Raw genomic sequence first — 22,739 nt, forward strand, 5'->3', positions numbered from 1 at the left:
CCTAATCGATTCTGAATAAAGAAGGTGGGAATGTATGCCCCCAAGTGGTCTGTTGCAGTATTACAGGTTCAAACACCTGAAAATCTGAGTTCTGCCCCAGTTAAAAATGGGGGAATAAATAACCCTGTTGACCTATTTGAAGCAACAATCAAAAATTTAAAATAACGGCAACACAGCTAGATTGTCTAGCAATGGCTAATGAGCTTTAAAAAGAATTTGCTCAAAAATATATAGTATACCATACCATAAATACCTTTACAGAAAGTGTATTTCACCAGGTTTGAAGAGTGAGATTGCATAATCTGTTTAAAATTGAGACCCAATTTCAAACAACTATAATACAATGTTCAACCTGATGAACAATACCACATATTAAAAAAAAAAAAAATGATAATCTAGCGTTCCATGCGATAAAGAATGTTCAAGCTTATTTTATAGAATGACTTGGACTTATATATATATAAAAACAAATAAGATACAGAACTATAGTCCGATATGACTTAAGTTTTTACTAAACAAAAATGCCTTTTCTCAATAAAGGCAGACAGCTGTGTGTACATAGTATAGACATAAAATATTTTTTGAACTGCAATGGAAATGCAAAGTTTGCTTCTGGTTTGTGTAGGTTTTAGCACTGTGTCTAATATATCCTTCGTGCTGTGTAGTCGAGCACCATGCTGGCAGCCCCTAGGAGAGCGGGCTCCTCCAGTTCTGAAGTGACTACATTGGCTCCCTGGGCGGACGTCAGAGCTCTTTGGCTGACCACATGCTTGACAGTGTTCTCGTAGTGGGTGGCTAACACGCCTGATAGGATCACCAAGGACAGGTTGACAGTGTGTAGGATGTTCACAATTCCTACAGCCAGAGCTACACCAGCTGCATAAGTAAAACAGGGAAAGAGGTTAACTCTCTGCAAATCAAAAGTCAATGTAGTACTGCAAATATTGGGTTTTTTAAACCAGCCCCCCATTTATTCTAAATCTAACCTGGTAGATTTGTGAATAAAAAGGCTTGCAAAACAGAAATTAAGGTTTAAAACCCCATACACATCACAAACAAAGAAACATTTTCATTATAAAACATCCTCAATTTAACACAAATTATAGGATAAAACTTTGACTCACCTGTTGTTAAGGTGTTATCTGCTTTTGAATTGCCCAGCTTGGCTGCCTGAATGAGATGAACAGAACTAACAGGTTCTTCATTGTTCACCGGCATTCCTTCAACCAGAAGCATATCCTCTGAGAACAAAAATAATGGAAAAATAATTACTGAGCCGACCAAAGACATCCCAGCATTCACTTGTTTTGTATTATTTATTTTTAACCATGATTATAAACTGTATACTAATGAAAGCCTTTTACCTAATCAGTAATTAAGTAGTACTAAACTTGAGAAAGAGTTGAAATAGGAGGCGGGGTATTCAGTTGGACCAGTAAATATAAGTTCAACATAACTACACACATTCAATTGCTAGACATTGTTTAGCCTCTAGAAGCAGTCCATGGCTACCGCAATATAATTGTACTTGTTATCAGGGTTTACTTGGCAACAAGATCGATAGGGGATTATTATCAAAGCATCTTAGTCTGTAATTTACTCCTATATTTAAAATAATAAAGTACCTGTTCATTTTACAAAACTACATTTAAATATTGTCAAATCACGGTATGAAGATTGAGAATTTACTCTTAATGTGCCTTCAAAAAACTACTGTTGCCTAGTGACAAAATGTACTCTGCCTGGCAGCCCTTCCTAGCCCACTTTGAAGAGCGCTGGTTTCCCCCCTCTCCCCTGACCACCCCCACTGTCTTCTGGGTGTAAAGCGTGACATGTCTGCTTCTGTCTCCTTTTTGTTTTCTCTTTCTCTTTCATTTTCTTTTAGGTTTTTTCCCCCCTTCACATTTTATCCTTTAATTTCAATTGTATAATGAATTTCAATGGGTTCTCTGTGATTTCATATTTCTTTATGTTATTCATTTGATTCTGTGCATTTGATTCTGTATATCTGTAAAACACCTCAAAACGAATAAACAATTTTTTTTAAAAAGTCAGAAAGCAGTAATAAAAGCAAAAGCAAGGGTCCCAATAATTTTGTGAAGAACACATTTTTTAAATGAAATAAGTTTGTTCTCCAGTAAACATTGTCAGCAGTATTCACACTTGCTGAAAGTACAGAACTGCACATTTTTTGAGTACTGACCATCATGCAGCTTCTTGGCTTCTCTCTGCAGAGCCATCCCTGACGCATAAGCCTCAATGCAGCCTCTGCTCCCACACAAACACTCGGGTCCATCCAGGGAAACCATGATGTGACCCAGCTCAGCTGCGCAGAAAGTGCTGCCATGAACCAGCTCATTGTGGTGGATGATTCCTCCTCCGATGCCTAGGAAAGAATGGACCCAGTTTGTTGTGAGTTTATGCTCTGTGGATGTGGGATTTCTCTTTATAGAAAGAAAAAAAGGTAAACTGCATCGCTTTATTCGGTAAAATAAAATATATATTTTAAAAGCAGTCAGCTTGGGTGGTCTTATTGATTAAAGACTTCTATTAATCAATTGTTTGAATAATTGTTCAAGGAGCTTGAACAGATATATGTAAAATGTGACACACATACACGTACATACGCCAGGGATTTTTATCCAAACTACCTGTGTCAGTAATAACAGTTACAAAGTTTTCCACTCCTTTCCCTTGTCCAAACTTCTTTTCTGCCAAGGCAGCACAGTTGCCATCATTGTCCACCCACACAGGCAGGTGGAGGGCGTCTGAAATAGGGGTCCTCAGATCAATAAAGTTCCACTCCTGAATCAGCTTTGTAGAGTGGAGTAACACTCCCTCGTGTGGGTTCACACGGCCTCCAGTGGAGATATCTGAGCCAAAGAACAGGAAATCCATTTGTCATAATAAAAACTAGAGAAATACTGCTATTTCAGTACTAATGTTCCAATCAATTCTGCAATGTACCACAGTGTATATTTTACCTGGAGTAAGCTAAATGAAGAGCCATCTTTGTACTGTAAACTTTAAATAGTTTAATTCAGCACATACACTGTTTAACAGTTTTAATGCAATCACATCCATATTTTGAAACTCGTGATCTCTGAAAATCAGACTAATGCCCTAAAGCACTTTGTTATGTTATTAATAGGTAGTTCATATCTCAGTGTCTTACTGGGATAGGATGGCTTTGCAGGGGTGACGTCAGACCAGAAACACAGATTCAAAACAAGGAACGGTGGGGCAAAACTGAAGTGCAACAGCGCTCAGTGCATTTATTTAAAATAATAAAACAAAAGATTTTAACAAAACAAAAACACCAAACAAACAGAAACAAGTAGTATGCTGGTTGTGAAACCAGCACAAGTAGCAATTGTTTACTTCTCTTCACGGTTTATTTGCCTTTACCACTCAACTCGTTCCGCCTCTTGAACACGCTTCACTGTACAGCCAAAGCTGCAAGTCTTTTATATTCTGGCCGATTAACTAGCCGGTAATTATCTTATTACCACTTGGCCATAGTCTGCTCGAGTTTAATAAAGTGATAAGTGACTGTCAGCTAGTTAAATAATCAGTATCTGATCAGTCACACATCTTCACAAGGTTTATAAAATATAAACAATATAAAACAATAACAAATAATATTGGATTTCACCATCATACATGGGGTTTCCATGCAAGTTTTTTTTTTTTTTAACTCGAGACATTTACATGAGAAAAATGTCTTGTGTAAAATGCTTTTTTGGGTTTCCATTCGCTCAATTTATTTTACTCGAGTGAACCGGGCCTTTCACCCGACGTTATGCAAATGAATGGGAAAGGTGGGGGTTACTTGTGCTGTTTTTGAAGATTACTAGTGAACTTTTGTGAAAATGTGGTACTGGAACTGGTACACGAGTGAATCTAAGCTGCTGTAATAAAGCAAAATGCCTCATGCCTGGCTGGTCAACAACGTGTTTTACTACTGTTGCCCAAATTATTTTCAAATGTCATTAGTAGTGAATACTGTTTCAACTAAAGTATCTTACTAACTCATCAATTAAAACTAAACTCAGAGGTATAAAATGAAACTGACCAACAGGTAATGCAGATCACCATGGCTGAAAACCAATGGAGACATTTTATATATATGTATCCCTTTCATCCAAGCAATTGAGCATAAAGGGGATTGGGTGATGCTGCGTACGTTACCCTGTCTTAGAAACCCTACCTGTCCAGACGGCTGACAGCTGCTGAGGAAGCATTCAACACCATGCATGGGCAAATATGGGTAGTGGGCACTTGAAAGGGAGGTGATGGATACTGATGAAATGGACTGAAGTGCAGCATTAGTTCATTCCCAAAATTGGCACTGCCTGCTGTGACAGATGGGGAAGGTTACCAGTGTTGCCAAGTCTCACAAGAAGAAAAAAAGCGACAATGCCTTTCAAAACAAGCCCAAAACAAGCAAACCAGTCTTAGGTGTTTATGCAAGTTCCAACCAATGATTTATTCAAAACAAGTTCAATTCTGCTTATTATAAGCGGACTTGGCAACTGTGAAGGTTACCTCAGCCACTAGTTTCAATTGTACAGCAGCGATCTGAGGAGTCTCATGCTGTCAGAGATTCTCTCCTTTCTTTTAAGTTGTGTTGGATTTACTGTTGTGTCAAATATTAATGATGCAAACAAAACACAGATTTTATTTGGTCAGTTCTGAGAGAGCATCAACAACTTGTTGGATGTTTGTTGTGCTGTTTTGGGCGATCGAGATTCACTCGTGTACCAGTTCTCTGCGCATGGAAACCACATTTTCACACAAGTTCACTAGTAATCTTCAAAAACAGCACGAGTACTTTACGCATAGCTAATTTACATATCAACCCCCACCTTTCCCACATTTGCATAATGTTGGGTGAAAAGCTTGGTTTACTCGAGTAAAATAAACTGAGTGAATGGAAACCACAAAAAGCATTTTACACGAGACGTTTTTCTCGTGTAAATGTCTCAAGTGAAAAGACTTGCATGGAAACCCCATGAATGAAGGCAGAGGGAAGCTGAACTCAAGCAGCACCGCAGAGCAGCGGGCAGGAAATAAAATATTTTCAACTTTCGCCGCACCCTGATGTAAACTACCAGCAACCAATCAGGGGAAAGTAGGAGGTTCCTTTGCAAGAGGAGGTCTGAAATCTGCCTTCATCAAACTGGAGCTAATAAAACTGAGAACTCAGGACTAAACCATGGGCTGTTACGATGTTTAATCCTGAATCTCTTCAGCACTGCCTGTTAATTAATAACAGTGAAAAAACTGTCTTTAAAAAAGGCCCATGAATCTTCAGCAGTCAGAATCGAGTTATTCTATTCCTGTTAATTAACCCTAAATCATGTGAAAAAGTCTGTTCATTAACATTCCTTAAGCTCCTTTCAGACAGAATAAGAGGAGGTAGCTTATCTTTCAAACCACTAAGAATGTATGATACAAAGTAATGTTCACTAAGGTCTGACAGAAAACAGTTGCCTGATATTTATTAGAATAATAATAAGCAGAGTTGATTTCTCACAAGACTTGAGGTCAATTCTAGTAGGTTCAGGAGAATGATTTAAGCAATCAAATTGGCATTTAACTGTATTATTAGGTTTTAACATAACCCAATTAAAATAAACTAAGAACTCAAATAAGGAGTAAGAAGTTCACTCAGTATAGTTAAGGTAGCTGCAGGAGCAGAAAAAGATCGATAGCAGCCAGCCACCACTAAACCCAGATTTTTTGACAACTGAATTTTAACTAGGATCAAATCAAGTTGTTTGCGAATCGATTTGGACAGAGTGGGCATTGCAAATGATCTTTAGCATAAATAACAACCCCACCTCCCCTTGGACACGAAACAGATTACAGCCAGTTAAACAAACCTCATTATCCGAAACAGATTTTTTTTAACCATGTTTCTGAAATAACTAACACGTCAGGGGAAGAGCTAATAACCCATACTTTAAGTTGGTCAAATTTAGGAAGGAAGATGCATATGTTTATGTGAAGAAATCCAAAACTTTTACGAGTACAGAAGTCAGTAAAAAACAAAGATGCATTAGGAATATCGTTACCAATCAGAGGACCCGGATTGGGATCAATATTACCAGAGAAGATCAACAACAAAATAATCAAACTTCGCGAGAAGCATTTACCTGAAGTAGAGCATTTTTTGGTATTAGGGTTTTCATCAGATGTTAACTAATAATGGTTGAATATGTTTAAATATATAACACGAGTACAAAGCTGTAAAGTCGTTCCTCCTTAAGACGAATAAGAGATTCCTTATATGTTTAAAAATGAGATACGAATCAACATCTTGTGAAAATTGGAATGAGACAGCAGTAGAACTAGTGGGAATGATAACAGGCGTATAGGAGGAAACCCAGCCTTTACAGTCAGGACAAGTCAAAAAACAAAACAAAAAGTATACAAATACCATATTGACAAGGGAGGAAGCCCCCAAAGTTCTATAAAGTTCGGGACAGAGTTCGCTGCAGGTGACAATTAAAAGTTCAGTAATGTGCCACAATAAAACCTGGTTAATAAATGATGTATGCATGTTCTGTCTGCTTTTTCCTTAACCCACAAAGCAACATGTTCCAGCTCACCAACTCCAAGAATCCTGCAGTTAAATTGCACTGCTTCAGTAGCAGCCTCTACACACATCTTCAGAATCAGATCAATCCTTTCTTCATATGTTTTCGGGTTGGACTGGCTGTATTTCTTCACTATCTCCCCCTGTAATGATAAAAGGAAGTACAGCAGGCTACACTCAGGTCACTGGCAGCAATAAAAAAAAAAAAAACATGTGATAACTCCACCTGCTTTGTGGCGGTTTAATTAACTTAAAAGTGCAACTCTTTTAAGAGCATTTCTACCGCCATTTATATTAAGGCTCCACGTAAGTTAATCATTGGAGAGTTTGAAAAGGAAACGCACTAATATTCAGAAGAGAAAAACAAACAGACAGAAAGATGAAAGAGAATTTGAATTGTACTGGCCACCATGACTTGTTTAACACTACCACAGAGTTTGCTAGAGATGTATTTTAGCCGCAGAAATAATTTGCTCCACTGTCTCCATAGCTTAGCTATTTCGGTTTGGCAGTTCTCCCACCGACATGGAGTCACTGCCTGCTGGAGCTCGGCTGGCCCACCATCGATAGCCTGCTCCCCCACACAATAAAGTGTATCCATCTTCAAAATATATATTGTAACATTGTCCGAATGCCATGCCGGGGATAGGTGAAGGTGGATGGAGGGCGCGGTTAACGTGAAGAGATCAATAGGAGTGCATGCATGAGCGCAGTGGGAGTGAGTGAGTGAGTGACAGAGCGGCTGTCTCAGTGAGAGCGAGAGGTAGACAAGAATTTAGCACAGACAGATTTTGTTATTTTGTTTTGCTTTGGTGTGCTCCTTAATTGTTTATTTTTCCTGTGCTAATAAATGCTGAATTCGAGCACCATTTCATTTTACACGCGACGTCACAATATCTTATTTTAGAAAAATCATATTTATTTTAATATTGTGCTGTTTACTAGGCGGGAAGGGGGCTCGACAAAAAATAATATATCTGAAGGGGGCGCAGCAAAAAAAAGTTTGGGAACCACTGGTTTAAGGGTATTGGGAAGTGTTAACTCAGAAGTTAACACTACTGACCCTATTACGCATTTCGAGTTGCAATAGTGCTCACGCATTAATGTCATTGTCATGAAGTACAGAAATGAGTGACCATCACAAAAAACGTGCATTATCCTTGCAGACAAAAGTGGAGGTGTTGAAAGTGGTGGATAATATACCACCGTACAAGAAAAAGAAAGATGCTTCTGCATATTTCAATATTTGCACTAGTACTTTTAAATGTGTTATACTTTTCACTGTACTAAAACTGACATTTTATTCCAGTGTTACTGTAACTTCAACAAAAACTGACAGCATAGATTTGGCTTAGGTTCCTGGTGACACGTTTTTTGCTGGTCCTTTGAAATTCATATTAATGAAAAGTATTCTCTTTGTCTAGAATGTGTATTCTCTCTACCTTCATGCTGATGTAACTAAAATTGTTAGCTTAGCAACAAAACATTTGATTTTAAACCGTTTTGTATAATATTTTTTGGGGGGCTTCGATAATAGTTTCTTGTTTACGCTTTGTGGATACAGTAGTCTCTGGCCAAGAGAACACCCCTCGGGAAGTAAGCAAAACATTCTTATAGCCGAAATGATCAACAAGACGGAGAGCCACCAGACACAATATGAATTAATAAATAAATAAATACATGTATTACTTGTCATGACGCACGTGCATCAACATATGAAAAAGTAAGAGAAAAGCAAAAGGTAAGTGTATGTTAATAAACTATAAAAATAAAGTAACTGTCAAACTAAATGAACACAGCACCCCTAAACACGTTAAAAAATGCAGCAGCAATACACAAGACATGCACATTATTTGACAGAATGGTGAAGCAACTCACCAGAACGGAAACACCAAATTGCTTGGTGACTTGTGTCTGATTCAGATTTTTTTCAAGAGCTCAAACATTTCCAACTTCTTATAGCAAGAGAAATAGCGACGCATTTCACCGTTTGTTCAAATGCCATTTTGTAACGATGCAGTGCGCTCGTGGAACTCAGAATACAATGATATGACAGCGGTTCTGGAAAAAACTTAATTTAAGTTTGATTATAATGAGTTATCAAGTTACAAAACAGTACTCTGTCCGTTGTGAAGTCACTAATGGTGCCAAGAAGGTGTTCTTTTAAATGAAGTTCCTGTTCCTTTAGCCGGAGCATTTACAGTGGGAAAAATCAGTTTCACCCAAGGGTGTTCCATAAAGCAATGTTCTCTTGGGAGGTGTTCCTATATGCCGAGACTACTGTATTGAACTGGATGTTGCCATTCATTGTTTCAACATGTATCTATGGGTTTTGTCCAGTAGACGGAGCTGTTGCTGCTGTGACCTTTTCATTTGTGGTTGCTCATTGAGTGTTTAATAGTTATGGATAATTAACTAAAAAATAGCCCACCCATAATCATCAATCAGATGGGAACCCAAAACTACAACCTCCAGGTCGAAGTTGTTTGGATCGGCCTTGATCCCGAACATGATAGGAGCGAGCTTGGAGTAATCGGCACGGTTGCACGTGGCAACACAGACACGGAGTTTCTTTTTCCTGTAGTTTTTTTCCCATGATGACTTCCTTCTGTTTCTGGATGTTCATGTAAAAAAGTTCCTACAACACAAGAGAAAGGGGGGCAAATTTAGCTCTACAATTCAGTACTTATCTTAATGAGTCTCCCCTACAGAAGTGGGTAGACATTTGCTGTAGGCTTGGTGAAAGTTTAGGCCCAAATGTTTTGTGAACATAAACTATACTTTAATTATGAAAACAGACTCATTCATCCATCAAAATTTTTCAATTACAATGTGATTCACAGAAGTTTCTCAAAAGTCACAAATTATGTTGCTGCTTTATATTAACTGAGTTGGTCTTATCCTTTAAATTAATAGTGTGGTGGAGGATCATCGGGCTTCACCACAGTGAAAATAATGACTGGAAAACTGAACAATCTAAATCAGAATGACACAGGACTTGCAATAAATGTGTTATACTAATAGAATGTATGGCATACTGGAATTCCTCGGAGTAACACTAACCAAGTTCTTACCATGTGATCATGATATTGAAATAGTAAAGTACATTTCCCTGCTTGCAAGACACAAGTTGGCTTACTTTTGGGTACATTAACTTTCAGTAACATACATTTCCCAATTAGGAAACACTTCCTGTTAACCTTCCCTATCATCAAAGTTGTGTACCAAAATGTAAGGGTACTTATAAAACTGTTTCTGTATTGGAAGAACTGTTGCATGAAAAAAAAAAAAAAAACATTTTAAATGCTTTTAATAAAAAGCTACCACATATACTGTAGAAAGATAATCAGGAACTGTGCCACACACTTTATTAACCACCCAGCTGACTATTTGTTTTGGCAATTTCCATGTAAAATGTTTTCAAAACAATTTTTGCTATTTTTTTTTTTTTTAAATACACACTTTTTTATTGTAATTATGATAAGCGGAAATACAGTGTTTCAATCAAACTTAAATAACAAAATAACAACGTGTTTACAATTGTAGCATTATAATATAGATCACAACATCATTTCTTTTTCCAATGGCAGCATTATAGAAGTATAAATAACATAATTTTTCACAATGGCAGCATTATAATAACATTATAATTCTTGTGCAGGCATATCACTTTTTAGAAATTATTTTTTGTGTGACAGATGTCAAAGTAGACGCACTTCAAACCCTCATAAATGTTAACGTCTTTATCTAGCATTTATACATCAGAAAACTTGAGCTGCAAGTTTTCAATCATGTCATACGCAGTATCTTCCCCAATTTCAGGCACAGGTGTACAGCGCTGTTATATCAATTATTATCTGTGAAGTATAGATACAATAAATAACAAGTACCAAACCTGACAAGGCTTCCTTATAACCTGTAACACCAACAAATAAAGAAATCTCCTTGTTTTATTCTTTGTAGATATACAGGCATCCATTTTTCACTTTCAGCTGTGTATATACAGATGACCCGGTCTGTCAAGCACATTTCTTAGGGACTGCTGCCATCCATTAGTAAAAAAAGAAAACTACATACACTTTTACAATACAGTTTTCTTTTTTTACTGAAGCATGTTAAAAGACGTGTTAAACTTTGCAGATACACATATAAGTGCCTGCATGCTACTTTCACAGGAGTGACAAATTTGGAACTCACTTGCACTTCTGTGTGCCTATTCGTGCACCCACCAATTTAACTATTTTAGATGTTTATATCTTTTCTAAAATCTACGATATATAATAATAAAACGATATACAATATAAATTTTTGTTACCACGTTATTGTTAATTCAATGGACCTTATAAAAAAACGGTAACTGGAAATATTTTTGATAACCACATATTGGTGTTTTTACTAAAAAATGTTTTGGTGACTCCTCTATTGTTGAGGTAACACATAAGAAAAAAATGTTTATAAAGTGTTCCAATATCTCGGTCAAGGTAGGAGCCAGGCCTGATGATCTTATTTCTCTGCTTCAAGAGACGAAGTGCTGTGACTTTCGAATAGGTTTTCCAAAAAAGGGGAGAACTGCCCTCGCTGATGTGAGGCGACGGGAGCGACTACACTCCGCTTGGTTAGCTGGAGGTTCCGGCCCCCGCTCCATTGAAGGGGGTTCCCATTTGATTCCTTCCTATCTCCTGCTTGGTTCAAGAGAGACCGAATGGATCTACAGCTTTAACTTTCTCCAGTCTGAGCATAGGAAGCTCCGGTGTATAAGAGAGCCTCGCGATCTTTGCAAGGAGAACAAAAGTTCTGGAAAAGAGAATAAAGAAATAAACACATTTATTTATTTATTTATTGGATTTGTATAACCTCTTTCATACCATGGGATCTCAAAGCACTTTACAGCACAGCATCATCATCAAAAAAACTGTAAAACCACAAAATGAACAACATAATTATATTAATAGGAATAAATAACATAGCAAATATTTACATAAGAATTATAAAAACACAGGAAATAAGTAAGAAATACAAGGAAATAAATAAGAATGATAGATAAAATACAAAAATTCTGCAGATAAAATTAGTTACCAACAACTTAATATCTAAGTTAGGTTAAAAAAGTTAATCTATAAAAGTGAGTCTTTAATCTTGATTTAAAAATATTGACCGAAGCAGCACCTCTAATAGAGGAAGGCAAAGAGTTCCACAATCTGGGTGCATTAAAGCTGAACACACTTTTCTTCTCTTTTTCAATTTTACCTTTGGGAGGCACAAAAGTCCATCGTTAGCCAACTTTAATCTGCGCAGAGGTTTATATGGGGACAGAATCTCTTTTATGCAATCTGGTGCTAAACCATTTAGTGTTTATGTCTATAGTAAGATTTTAAAATCAATTCTAAAATGTACTGGAAGCCAGTGCAATGAGGCCAATACAGGATCCCATTTTTATGTCGCAGGAACAAAGGCCCAGGGAGGGAAAACTTGTGAGGTGACAGTAAACTCAGAACAGTGAAGAAAACCAAAGAATGAGAAAGACATAGGGATTCTATTACTAGATCGTCAAAAGGAGAAAAGCAACCTTGTTGCAGAATTGAGAATGCGATAGAGAATATCTGAAGTGATAGGGAGACTGGAAGAAGAAGGAGGGAAACTTTTTTGCCATTCCCCTAATAGAAGGCAAAGAGCAGGGATAGATGAGAGAGGAGGACAAGAAATGCACAATAGGCGATAATAGTATTGACAGTTTTGACAGTTCCCAGGGAGAGATGCAGCTTGCCTTTTGCAGGAACAAGAAAAAAAAGAATGAAACCACGGTTGAAGGGAGAAGGGGAGATGCGATGTTGCTTGCAGAAGGTTGTAAAAGTGGACCAGCCGGTTGAATAGGAGGAGTGGGTAGATGGACTGAGGGCTTGGCCTTATAGTCTTGATTTGCAGTCAGAAGATTGCAAATGGATGAATTTACTTGAATTTATTGGGTAGAGGGAATGGTTGAACTGAGGGAACCAGACGTCTGAACTGAGCAATCTGAAAACGAGAAAGAGCATCAGCAGTGTTATCAGTGATAGCTGGAAGGTGTTGGGCTTTCAAAATAAAGTTACCGATAACTAAAATTCAGACTTGCTCAAGCTTCCCACTACTGGTCGCACTGGCTCCTCCCCTCTGGGCCCTGGGAACATCACCTCCTTCTTCAGGTGTGGCGACTCAAGCTTCCCTTCTTGGACATGGAACACTTCAGCTCTTCCCTCATGGGCTCTGGAGTAAGCACGGCACCGCCCGATGAAACTGGAAATGGTGGAGCCGCTCCCATGTCTGCAGCCAGGTAATCAAGCACCATGGCTGCAATGTCCTGGAAGGACTCTGGGTGGTGCTGCTTCTCCCAAGCTTCCCAGTTTTCCATCTCGACCCCACAGGACGTTAATCGCCACTGGGAGGTCTCTCTTCATGTCCCCCTCGAGGTCTCCCAGCCATTCCCAAATCTGCTGTTTGAGCCCACGATGACACCACGTGTGGCAAGATGGCTCATGTGGCGATGTGTGTGACGTCAGGTTCCAGGAAAGCAGTGCACCAAAGGCAGGAATGCGGGGCAAAACACTGTGTGGCTGTGCAGTTTTTTTATTAAACAAAATAAATACTTTTCAAAATATAAAAGGGCAAAACAAAAGGGTTTCAAAATACAACACAAGAACAAATAAATCAAATTAAATAAGTACCTATATATACACTATTACGGGTAACACTTACTCTCCAGAACCAAACCACTCCGCCCAGACAAATGATTCCTCCTGGCTTTTATAGTCTGTGGCTGGAACCCAATTAATCAATAATTAACCATTACCTAATTAAGGCTCCAGCCACATTCTCACACGTATTTGGCAGGGAGGAATTTAACCCCTCCCTGCTGATCCAAAACAAACAATAGTACAATCATAATAACTAATCAAATACAGTTACAGTACCATGAAAAAGTATTTGCCCCCTGTCTGATTTTCTGCATTCTTGCATATTTTTGACACTGAATGTTATCAGATATTCAACCAAAATCTAATATTAGATAAAAGGGACCCTGAGTGAACAAATAACAAAAAATGTTGATACTTATTTCATTTATTTATTAAAGTTATGCAGCACCCAATGCCCCTGTGTGAAAAAGTAATCACCCCCTTAGACTCAATAACTGGTTATGCCACATTTAGCAGCAATAAATGCAAAAACGCTTCCTGTAGTTATTGATCAGTCTCTCACAGTGCCGTGGAGGAATTTTGGCCCACTCCTTCACGCAGAACTGCTTCAACTCAGTGACATTTGTGGCTTTTCGATCATAAACTGCTCATTTCAGGTCCTGCCACTAGGCCATTCCAAAACTTAAAATTTCTTGTTCTTCACCCATTCTGATGTAGACTTGCTTATGTGTTTTGGATCATTGTCTTGCTGCGTTACCCAGCTGCGCTTCAGCTTCAGCTCACGGACGGATGGCCTGATATTCTCCTGTAGAATTCTCTGATACCTAGCAGAATTCATGGTTCCTTCAATGATGGCAAGTCGTCCAGGTCCTGATGCAGCAAAGCATCCCCAGATCATGACACTACCACCAACATGCTTGACTATTGGTATGAGGTTCTTACTGTGGAATGCAGTGTTTGGTTTTCAAGTTCCACTTTTGTCTCCTCTGTCCATAGAACGTTGTTCCAGAACTCTTGAGGATCATCCAGGTACTTTTTGGCAAACTTGAGACGAGCATTAATGTTCTTTAGTGAGCAGTGGTTTCCGCCTTGCCACTCTGCCATGAATCTCATTTTTGCCCAGTGTCTTTCTGATGGTGGAGTGCACTGTAATGCTGTACCTGTAATTGTATTTTAATTTTTAATTTCACTGACCTTAGCCGAGGCAAGAGAGGTCTGCAGATCCCTGGATGTTGTTCTAGGGTTCTTTGTGACTTCCCAGACGATTTTACGCCTTGCTTTTGGTGAGATTTTGGCAGGACAGCCACTCCTAGGAAGATTCACTACTGTGCCAAACTTTCTCCATTTCGACAATATGGCTCTGACTGTGGTTTGATGGAGACCCAGAGCCTTAGAAGCAGCTTTGTAACCCTTTCCAGACTGATAGGCATCAAAAACTTTTTTCCAGAGGTCTTCAGGAATTTCTTTTGATCGTGGCATGATGTGCCTCTAGAACCCGTTTGCTGACAACTTCATTCTGATGGTAAGGGCTAAAGTTAGTCAGATTTATATTGGGCAGGGCTTGCCCAAATCAGGCCTGATCGTTAACCACCGTATTCAAACAGCTGACAATAATTATCCCTTTAATTGGGTTGAGTTAACTAGGGGGGGAGAATAACTTTTTCACACCTGAAGATTGCATGTTTGATTACCTTGCACACCTAACAAAGTAAATATCTACAACCCACAAAAAGATCTGAACAAATTCAACGTGAAAAATATGCAAAAATGCAGAAAATCAGACGGGTCAAAAACTTTTTCACGGCACTGTATATCTATACAGACGAAAAATAACAATAATTAAAATGAAAACAATAATAATACAGCGCATGTCATATAAAGGGTGGGGCACCCCGTCACAGATACCCATTGTTCTTGCCCTGGGTAAACAATTACAAAACTATGTTAAAAAAAAAAAAACACTTATCACTGAGCTTCAATCCTCTGTCCGAAAGCACTACCTTGGAATTTCCACGTGCTGGAATGACTGAGGAGGAGAGGTTGACTTCAATAAACAGCCATCCACTTGGTGAGGCAGTGTATGCTGTGGCTGCAGTACTAGACCCTGCCTTCTCTTTACAATGACTTGTTGACGTAAATGTTGAAGATGAGGTCATTCGTCTTAAATGTGAAAGTTCAGAATTTTGTTTACTTTAGTTTTTGTTTAAAAAAATTAACCACGCTAACTGTGTACCAGTTCCAATTACCTTTTGCCTATCTTATTTAACTTGAATGACAAAATGACTCATTACTGACTTGGCCTTTAGTTCTAATTGAAGTGTCTTGCTTTATTTATCTACCTACTTACTCTTCTTTTTGTTCACTGGTAAACCACTGTACTGGGCCACCACGTGCGACTAGTATGGCCTGTATGCGCCAATGCATAGAATCTACCAGCCTCTGGAATTCTGCAGGAGGGATGCGGCACCATTCTTCCACGAAAAAATCGTCTCAGGCGTCTTTCCAGAATATCCCATAAATGCTCGATTGGGTTCAGATCTGGTGACTGAGACCATGACATATGGATAACATCAGTGTCATGCTCATCAAACCATTGGGTGATCACACATGCTCTGTGGATGGGGGCATTCTTATCCTGGAAAACACCCCCTGGGGCAGGAAAGAAATGCTGCAACATTGGGTGAAGGTGATCACTCAGTACCATTAAGTACTGATTAGCATTGACCTTGCATTCTAAGGGAATGAGTGCACCCAAACCATGCCAGGAAAATGCGTCCCACAACATTACGGAACCACCAGAACCCTTCACTGTTGGAACCAAGCACTCAGGGCTTTAGAGTTCTTTAGGTTGGCACCACATGTGCACTTGTCCATTTGTCGATAACATGGTGAAGAATGATTCATCTGACCATATCACATTTCTTCACTGCTCAGTAGTCCATTGCCTGTGCTCTTTGCACCACCGGACTTGCAAATGCGCATTGCCAGGTTTGATGAGCGGTTTGTGCACTGCAACCCGACTGGTATCCTGCTCTGTGGAGTTCTCGGCTGACTGTTTTTAATGAAACTGACTGCTCGGGCCCCAGGTTGAAATTTGCAGTCAACTGATCTGCAGTTGCTCGCCTGTTTTGCCTTGCACTTCAAATTAATGTGCGGATATCATAATCCTGGAGTATACGCTTCCACCCACTGTTGCCCTTTGCTGATGATGTCTTTCCCTCAGAGTTCAATGCCGACATCACCTTAGACACTATTACTCATGAAACATCAGAAGGTTGAGCTGTCTTGGTCACTGAAGCTCCTGCCAAATGCGCCCCAACAATCATCCCTCTTTCAAAGTCACTGAGGTCTCCTCTTGTAGCCATGCTTGCCATAATTTTAGACAACCAGGCCTGTCCAGCATTTTTATACATGACCCTAAGCATGCTGGGATGCTATTTGCTTAATTAACGCATGAGCCACACCTGTGTGGAAGCCCTTGCTTTCAATATACTTGGTATCCCTCATTTACCCAGGTGTTTCCATTTTTTTGCCCACTACCTGTACATTATTAATTTAGCTATCGCAGGCTATTTCTATCATTAAAATACAATTACAGGTACAGCATTACAGTGCACAAAATAGGCAAGTACCATTAATTGTTTACTTCAAGCGACAATTTATATTATCAAAGAAAACTAATTGTGTTCTTAATGTTGTTTATTTCCAATAATACAGAACTTGTGGTGATGGAGGCGGAATCTGTGAAATACTATATAGAAATACTTCAAGCACAAGCCGGCACAATACAAAAAATGCAAGCCCAATTGGGCGTGAACCCACCCAATCTGGCAGCACTGCATGACATGAGTCGACTTACCAGCCCAACAACTCATGAAATTATTGAGAAACGACTCTCAAATCTACCGATCATTCCAGAATTTCCACATAAACAAATAACACTTTTGTTAAAATTATTATACACGAGTACCAATAAACTTACCTCATCACCAGACAAATATTTTGGTTTTCCCAGATTTAGCGCAAATGTATAATATTGTACGTATTATTATTTATTTCTTAGCATTATAGCAGCTGGAGACATACTAAGGTTGCCACCTGTCTGGACAGTCTGGGAACTGGCATCTATGTCCAGGTGGCAGGAATTAAGAAACCCAAAAGCCCTAATGTCCGGTTTTAAATGACGCGCATAAGAAACACCAACCTTCCTTTAATATTTTCTTTGACATACCGTATATAACAGGACATTTTGGAGTGGAATTTACTTAGTCGATATTGGCGGTTTGGATTGGATCGCCAACAATACTTCCACTAATTAGTGTGGCATACAGTGTGTGATCCCGCCCTCTGACAGACTGGTGGTATGCAGCACAGAAGAGTGTGCTGGAGAAGGGAACGAATGTGTCAGATGTCACAATTAATATGAGAATGGCAGTAAGTGATGAAGCTGAAAATTATTTATTTATTTTTTTATTTGTAAAAATAAAAAAATACAAAAAAACAGACAGAATCGTCACTGTAGAAATTGCACTATTTACTACAGCTTTACTCATCACCACAGATGTAGGTAATCTCAGGTAAGAATAGCCTCTAGCCTGCCATGATATAGCTACTATTTTTCAGGATTGAAAGTTTGATTGCTAGAAATATCAAGAGCACAATACTGTGTATACTCTGCATGATTATTGATTTGTACCGAGATCTGGTGGTATTAGGTTAAACTGTACTACAGTAAACTGCAGTTTTGACTATGGCTGACTGAGAAATATGTCCAGGTTTGGTCTGTGGAAAAGGTGGCAACCCTAGTACATGCACTGTGTTAATTCATAAGTGACATCTAGCTAACTGAAGCTCCAAGTTATATTTATTTAACATGTACATGTCTACTAGTATTAGTCAGTTTATGTATTATTTTGAAGTGAGCATGGTGTGTGTGCTGAGCTCTGCTAATTTCACAGTCAGAGTTGCCTTGCTTTTTGCTGTTCTTGTCTCTGATTTATAAAGAAAATGCATTTCTGTTGATAAGTTCTTCAGTTTTCTAAGGATAGACAGCACGACTGACAGAAGAAAAGGCAGAAGAAATGCTCCCCGGAAGACATAGACAACACAAGCTTATGGTTCCCTGGCCGCAACAAGCACCAAACTCAAGTGAAGTCAGGTCAGTGAAAAGAATGGAACTGAACGTCATTGTAAAGCACCATAACTGCTACCACAGACGCCACGAGACAGCGCCTTCTATTGAACACAGGGCTGCATGAAACATAACATTTTGGCTTCAATTCAAGTCTCCCAAAAGCCAGACACTCTTATTATCTAAAACAGCAAATATATGATCAATAATTCGACTCAACATAGCACCTGGCACTTAGTTTAGCTCCGGTTGCCCATCCCTTATATTTAGACTAAGGGAAGGGGAACAATCACAAGAAAAGCTGGTCTCGTGCTTGTATAGGCATCGATTTGGGAACACAGGGTCGACTGCAGCGTACCAGTGACTTTAGTCCGCATCAAGTGGACTAAAAGCAGTTTAGCAAAACCTGTAGATCTGTACTAAGTTAGTCCTGATGGCAGTGTACCAAACAGCAGGTGGTTTAGCTAGTCTGAACAAGTGGAACAAGTTACTCAGACAGTGAGGACTAACCCATAATAAGCCTCTACAAGTGCGGACGGAAATTCAGAATTGAAAGTGTAAAGACAAACTCAGACATCTTGTACATGGTCATGACGAACACTGAATTACAAACATTGAGGCTATTGAAAGCAAATACAGTCTAATATATATATATATATATATCTATCTATATTATTCTTATATATATTATATATCTATATATATATAAATATAATATATATAACTATTTTCGTAAAAATAATCCGATGTAATCCGCACTAAGCTCGTTTGTGCAAATTTTATGTATAAAATCTGGATTAACATGAACAGCTTTTTGTCACTTTGTGCACATTATTATTATTATTATTATTATTATTATTATTATTATTATTATTTAAATATAGGAGTATCTTATTGTGTGGCACTTTATTACAGTTTTTGCAACATTTTTATGAATAAAACAAAACCAGTCTCTTCAGAATATTTTGTTCCTCAACCATAATAAATGAAAAAAAAAAAGTAAAAAGGTGCAGCATATTTAAAATATAGGCTACATTCTCAGTCTACCTAGAAAATGTATAATTGCTTAATGTGTATCAACGATACAAGGTAATGATATAGCGTACACAGTGCAGTTATCAATTTTATATAACAATTTCAAATATTGTATATAGTTCTGTATTGTTACATTTTAGTGATGCCTTTCACTTGAGACACTGGGTTATGCGGGTCTACAGTACCTTGTATTGAGCATGAAGCTCTTCATGCCACTCGGTATCGGCGAACGAACCTTACTGAACAAAACGGCTTCACTTTTCATTTCAATAATTTTCAGGCTTCATTTCAGATTAATGGAGCAGTCTTTGTTTTTTAAAAAAATGTGCTGTATAAACGTGGGACGAGCAAGGGTACTAAATTAGTCTTATACTTCATAGTACTAAATTAGTCCACCTGAACAGGATAATCTCACGTCCGATTTGGTACGCTGCAATCAGGATCATGTTTACAGTCCGATTTAGCGGATGATGCACCTGTGGTGATTATCGTCTGGCACGATGCAATCGGGATTAACAAGTGTACTAATTTTAGTCCATACAAGTGGATTAAACCTGCTTACTCCACTAGTTAGACGCATCAAGTGGACTAATTTTGGTACGCTGCAATCGACCGACAGTTACGTGTTTGTGACAACAACACTACTGACGCAAAAGCAGTAGAGAATTGCAGGCACAGTAAATTATACACAGATATACAACAATCTAGACTCAGCCAGCAAAACGGGTATTCAGCACAAGTACATTTATGCATAACGGCAAAAACACACCAAAACAGACTATTGACTTTACCAGATGGTGGATTTGAAAGAAAATGCAATTCTGTTGATATAGTTCTTCAGTTTTGTAAAGTATTTACAAACGAGGACAGACAACACGATTGACAAAACAGACAGAAGAAACGCCCCCGGAAAACAAAGAGTGCGTTCACGTCATCGATCTATGCAGACGGCGCTTTCCCAGGCAGCAACAGAGAAGACCGAGCAAACATGTGACGTCAGCTGACTTTGTTGGATTTACTGAAATCTAATAGCAGAAACATTATTAAGGAGTTGTACTCTTCATTCAGATAAGGCACAGCCCAACAAAAAGAAAATAAAAATATTAAGTATATTTTCATATATACATTTTATAAATCAACAGATTCACGAACACTATATATTAAACGTAACTATAGCAATGTACCCTGCTTACACCTGCCAGTTGTTTTGGAAATTAATGTAGTTTTTTCTCTGATTCCAAACAGTTCATTAAAATGGAAAATAAATTATGCAAAGAGTTATTTCAGTAACCAAGACTGTTTAAGATATGTCTTTGTCATTCGCAGAAGTTGTAATTTATACAAGCTCCTTTTCTGTGTTATTCACACCCACATCCTAGGTGACAGTACGTGTTCTCTACAGTCCTCTTGCACTTGGAAGCGCGCTCTTCCATTGTTTTGAAGACGGGTCTGCTCCAGCTTAGCCCCTTTTAGAGTGGGTACGTTCACGGGGATCATTCTGCGCAGATTCGTGGCAAAACCTGCCCTGGTTGGACATCTGCGTAAACTCAGCCGGAAAAGACGACACCAGGTCACGCAGATTCGGCTAGGCTGGCTGCACAAAGCACAGGTAAGAAGTTTGCCCCGAACTTCGACTGGCAAGAAGGTCTGCCTACTAGGCAGATAATAAAACACCGCTCCGCGAAAACCCGCCTCCTCATGTTACATCACAAAGGAAACACGCCTTCTAAGGGCAAAAGGTGTCTGTTTCCCCTCCATAATATTCAAACTAAAAACTACGCGGCAAGGTTTTGCAGCAGAAGAGAGTTGGAATGAAAAAGGTAGGATGTTTTATTCATCTATTCAAAATACAGCGTTTTTAGCACAACGCATGCACACAAAAGTATGACATTATGTTGAGTTACGCTTTAAATATGAATATCTTTTGTTAAGTTGTATTATATAACGTTTTTTTTTTTTTTTTTTTTAAAGTGTAGCTATTATTTCAAATATTATTGATGCTTAATCTCTACTTTTGTCTCGTTTTGTTGTTAAAACGTATATTGTAATTATTCACTTTATGTGCAGCATAGTATTTGTGCTGTACTGTGTGTGCAAGTTGTTCACAGTGATCCACAACATTCAATTAGACATATCATTGATTTGCTGTTAAAAATGATAATACAAAATATAATAAACTTACCAGACATGTCAGCTGAAGTTATACAAATGTCACATGTCTTAAGCAAATATTGGTAACAGAATAACAAGGTTGGTTACTCTAAACAAAATTATTAATTTACCAGCTGGTAAGACTACTGTAGTTAAAACACAGAGGCGTGGAAGGCAGGTTTACATTGGGTATTTATATTGCGCACATGCCTGGCCTGCTGGTTTATAATGGGCACGTGCCTGACAGTCTGGTTTATAATGGACACATGCCTGGCAGGCTGGTTTATAATGGGCTGTGACAAAAATATGAGTTCTGTTTGGAAATCTCCCTCCTGACCTGTAAGGGCGCAAAATAGTGAAAGGAAAAGTCCTGAAACGGGCTGCCGTGACAATTCATTTCCAGGGTTGGGAAGTCGATCAGCTTGGATGAGGGCAAGACTCCGTTGTAGGAATGTATTGACCTGGAAGGTAAACGAGGTAGCGGCTGCAATTGTCTGTCAAAGGGTCATGCATAATAGCATAAAGAGGCAAGAGAATCAGTAATCTTTTCCTTCACTTGGGTTGTGTGCATAAACCTGGAAGGACTGAGAGCTGCAGTAGTAACTGCCAGAGAAACCATTGTGAGAGGAATATTTGTGAGTGTTTGTTTGTTTTACTTGTTAGTAATTGTCTTGTTTGTTGAATCACCAGATGGTTAAACACGTTCCGGAGCTGTCGCTTTTGGGCCAGCACAAGCCGGAACTGCACTGCACGAACTGTCACAAAATAGCCTGTTATCACTCACCACCACCACGAACACTAAAACACACACCCTTGACCGGTGACTGTCTTTTAGTATTGTGGAGCAGATAAACCCATTTGTTTGGCTCCACACATTACACATTGTTGTGTATTGCCGGAGCGCTTTCTTTTTGGTCACCAGACTCCGATTATAATTTAAAAAAGGTTTGTGTCTGTGGCTGGAGCAAGGCGACAATGGTCAAGGGTTTGAAGATTCATCAAGGGAGAATGAAATGCTTGAGGGAGAAGGGACAAGGGCCTCGCATTGATCAGTACTTCTTACGAAGTCAGTTAAGTCAGTCGAATGAAATCCAGCGACAGGAAGCAAACCACAGTTCGCAGGATATCAGCACCCCTGTCATAGACGTGA

The 22,739-nt window shown here is 38.8% G+C and overlaps 1 protein-coding gene across 1 annotated transcript; it reads right to left on the bottom strand.

The window, feature by feature from the left end:
* Nucleotides 1–464: 464 nt before the first annotated feature.
* On the bottom strand, nt 465–9,115 carry LOC121326819 (bifunctional UDP-N-acetylglucosamine 2-epimerase/N-acetylmannosamine kinase-like). Its single transcript, XM_041270348.1, has 6 exons — nt 9,036–9,115; nt 6,618–6,775; nt 2,652–2,873; nt 2,204–2,386; nt 1,125–1,241; nt 465–876 (listed from the first exon to the last, which is right to left on the bottom strand). The coding sequence occupies exons 1-6, from the start codon at nt 9,113–9,115 to the stop codon at nt 641–643; spliced, it is 996 nt and encodes a 331-aa protein (XP_041126282.1). The 3' UTR covers nt 465–640.
* Between the last annotated feature and the right edge of the window lie 13,624 nt (nt 9,116–22,739).

Source organism: Polyodon spathula, chromosome 2, assembly GCF_017654505.1.
Source record: "Polyodon spathula isolate WHYD16114869_AA chromosome 2, ASM1765450v1, whole genome shotgun sequence".
Lineage (NCBI taxonomy): Eukaryota > Metazoa > Chordata > Actinopteri > Acipenseriformes > Polyodontidae > Polyodon > Polyodon spathula.

Coding starts and splice junctions, on each gene's coding strand:
- LOC121326819 (XM_041270348.1), bottom strand. CDS start 9,115: ATGTTCGGGATCAAGGCCGATCCAAACAACTTCGACCTGGAGGTTGTA. Junction 6,776..9,035: donor CATCTGATTGATGATTATGG/GTGGGCTATTTT, acceptor ACCTGAGTGTAG/CCTGCTGTACTTCCTTTTAT. Junction 2,387..2,651: donor AACTGTTATTACTGACACAG/GTAGTTTGGATA, acceptor ATTCTTTCCTAG/GCATCGGAGGAGGAATCATC.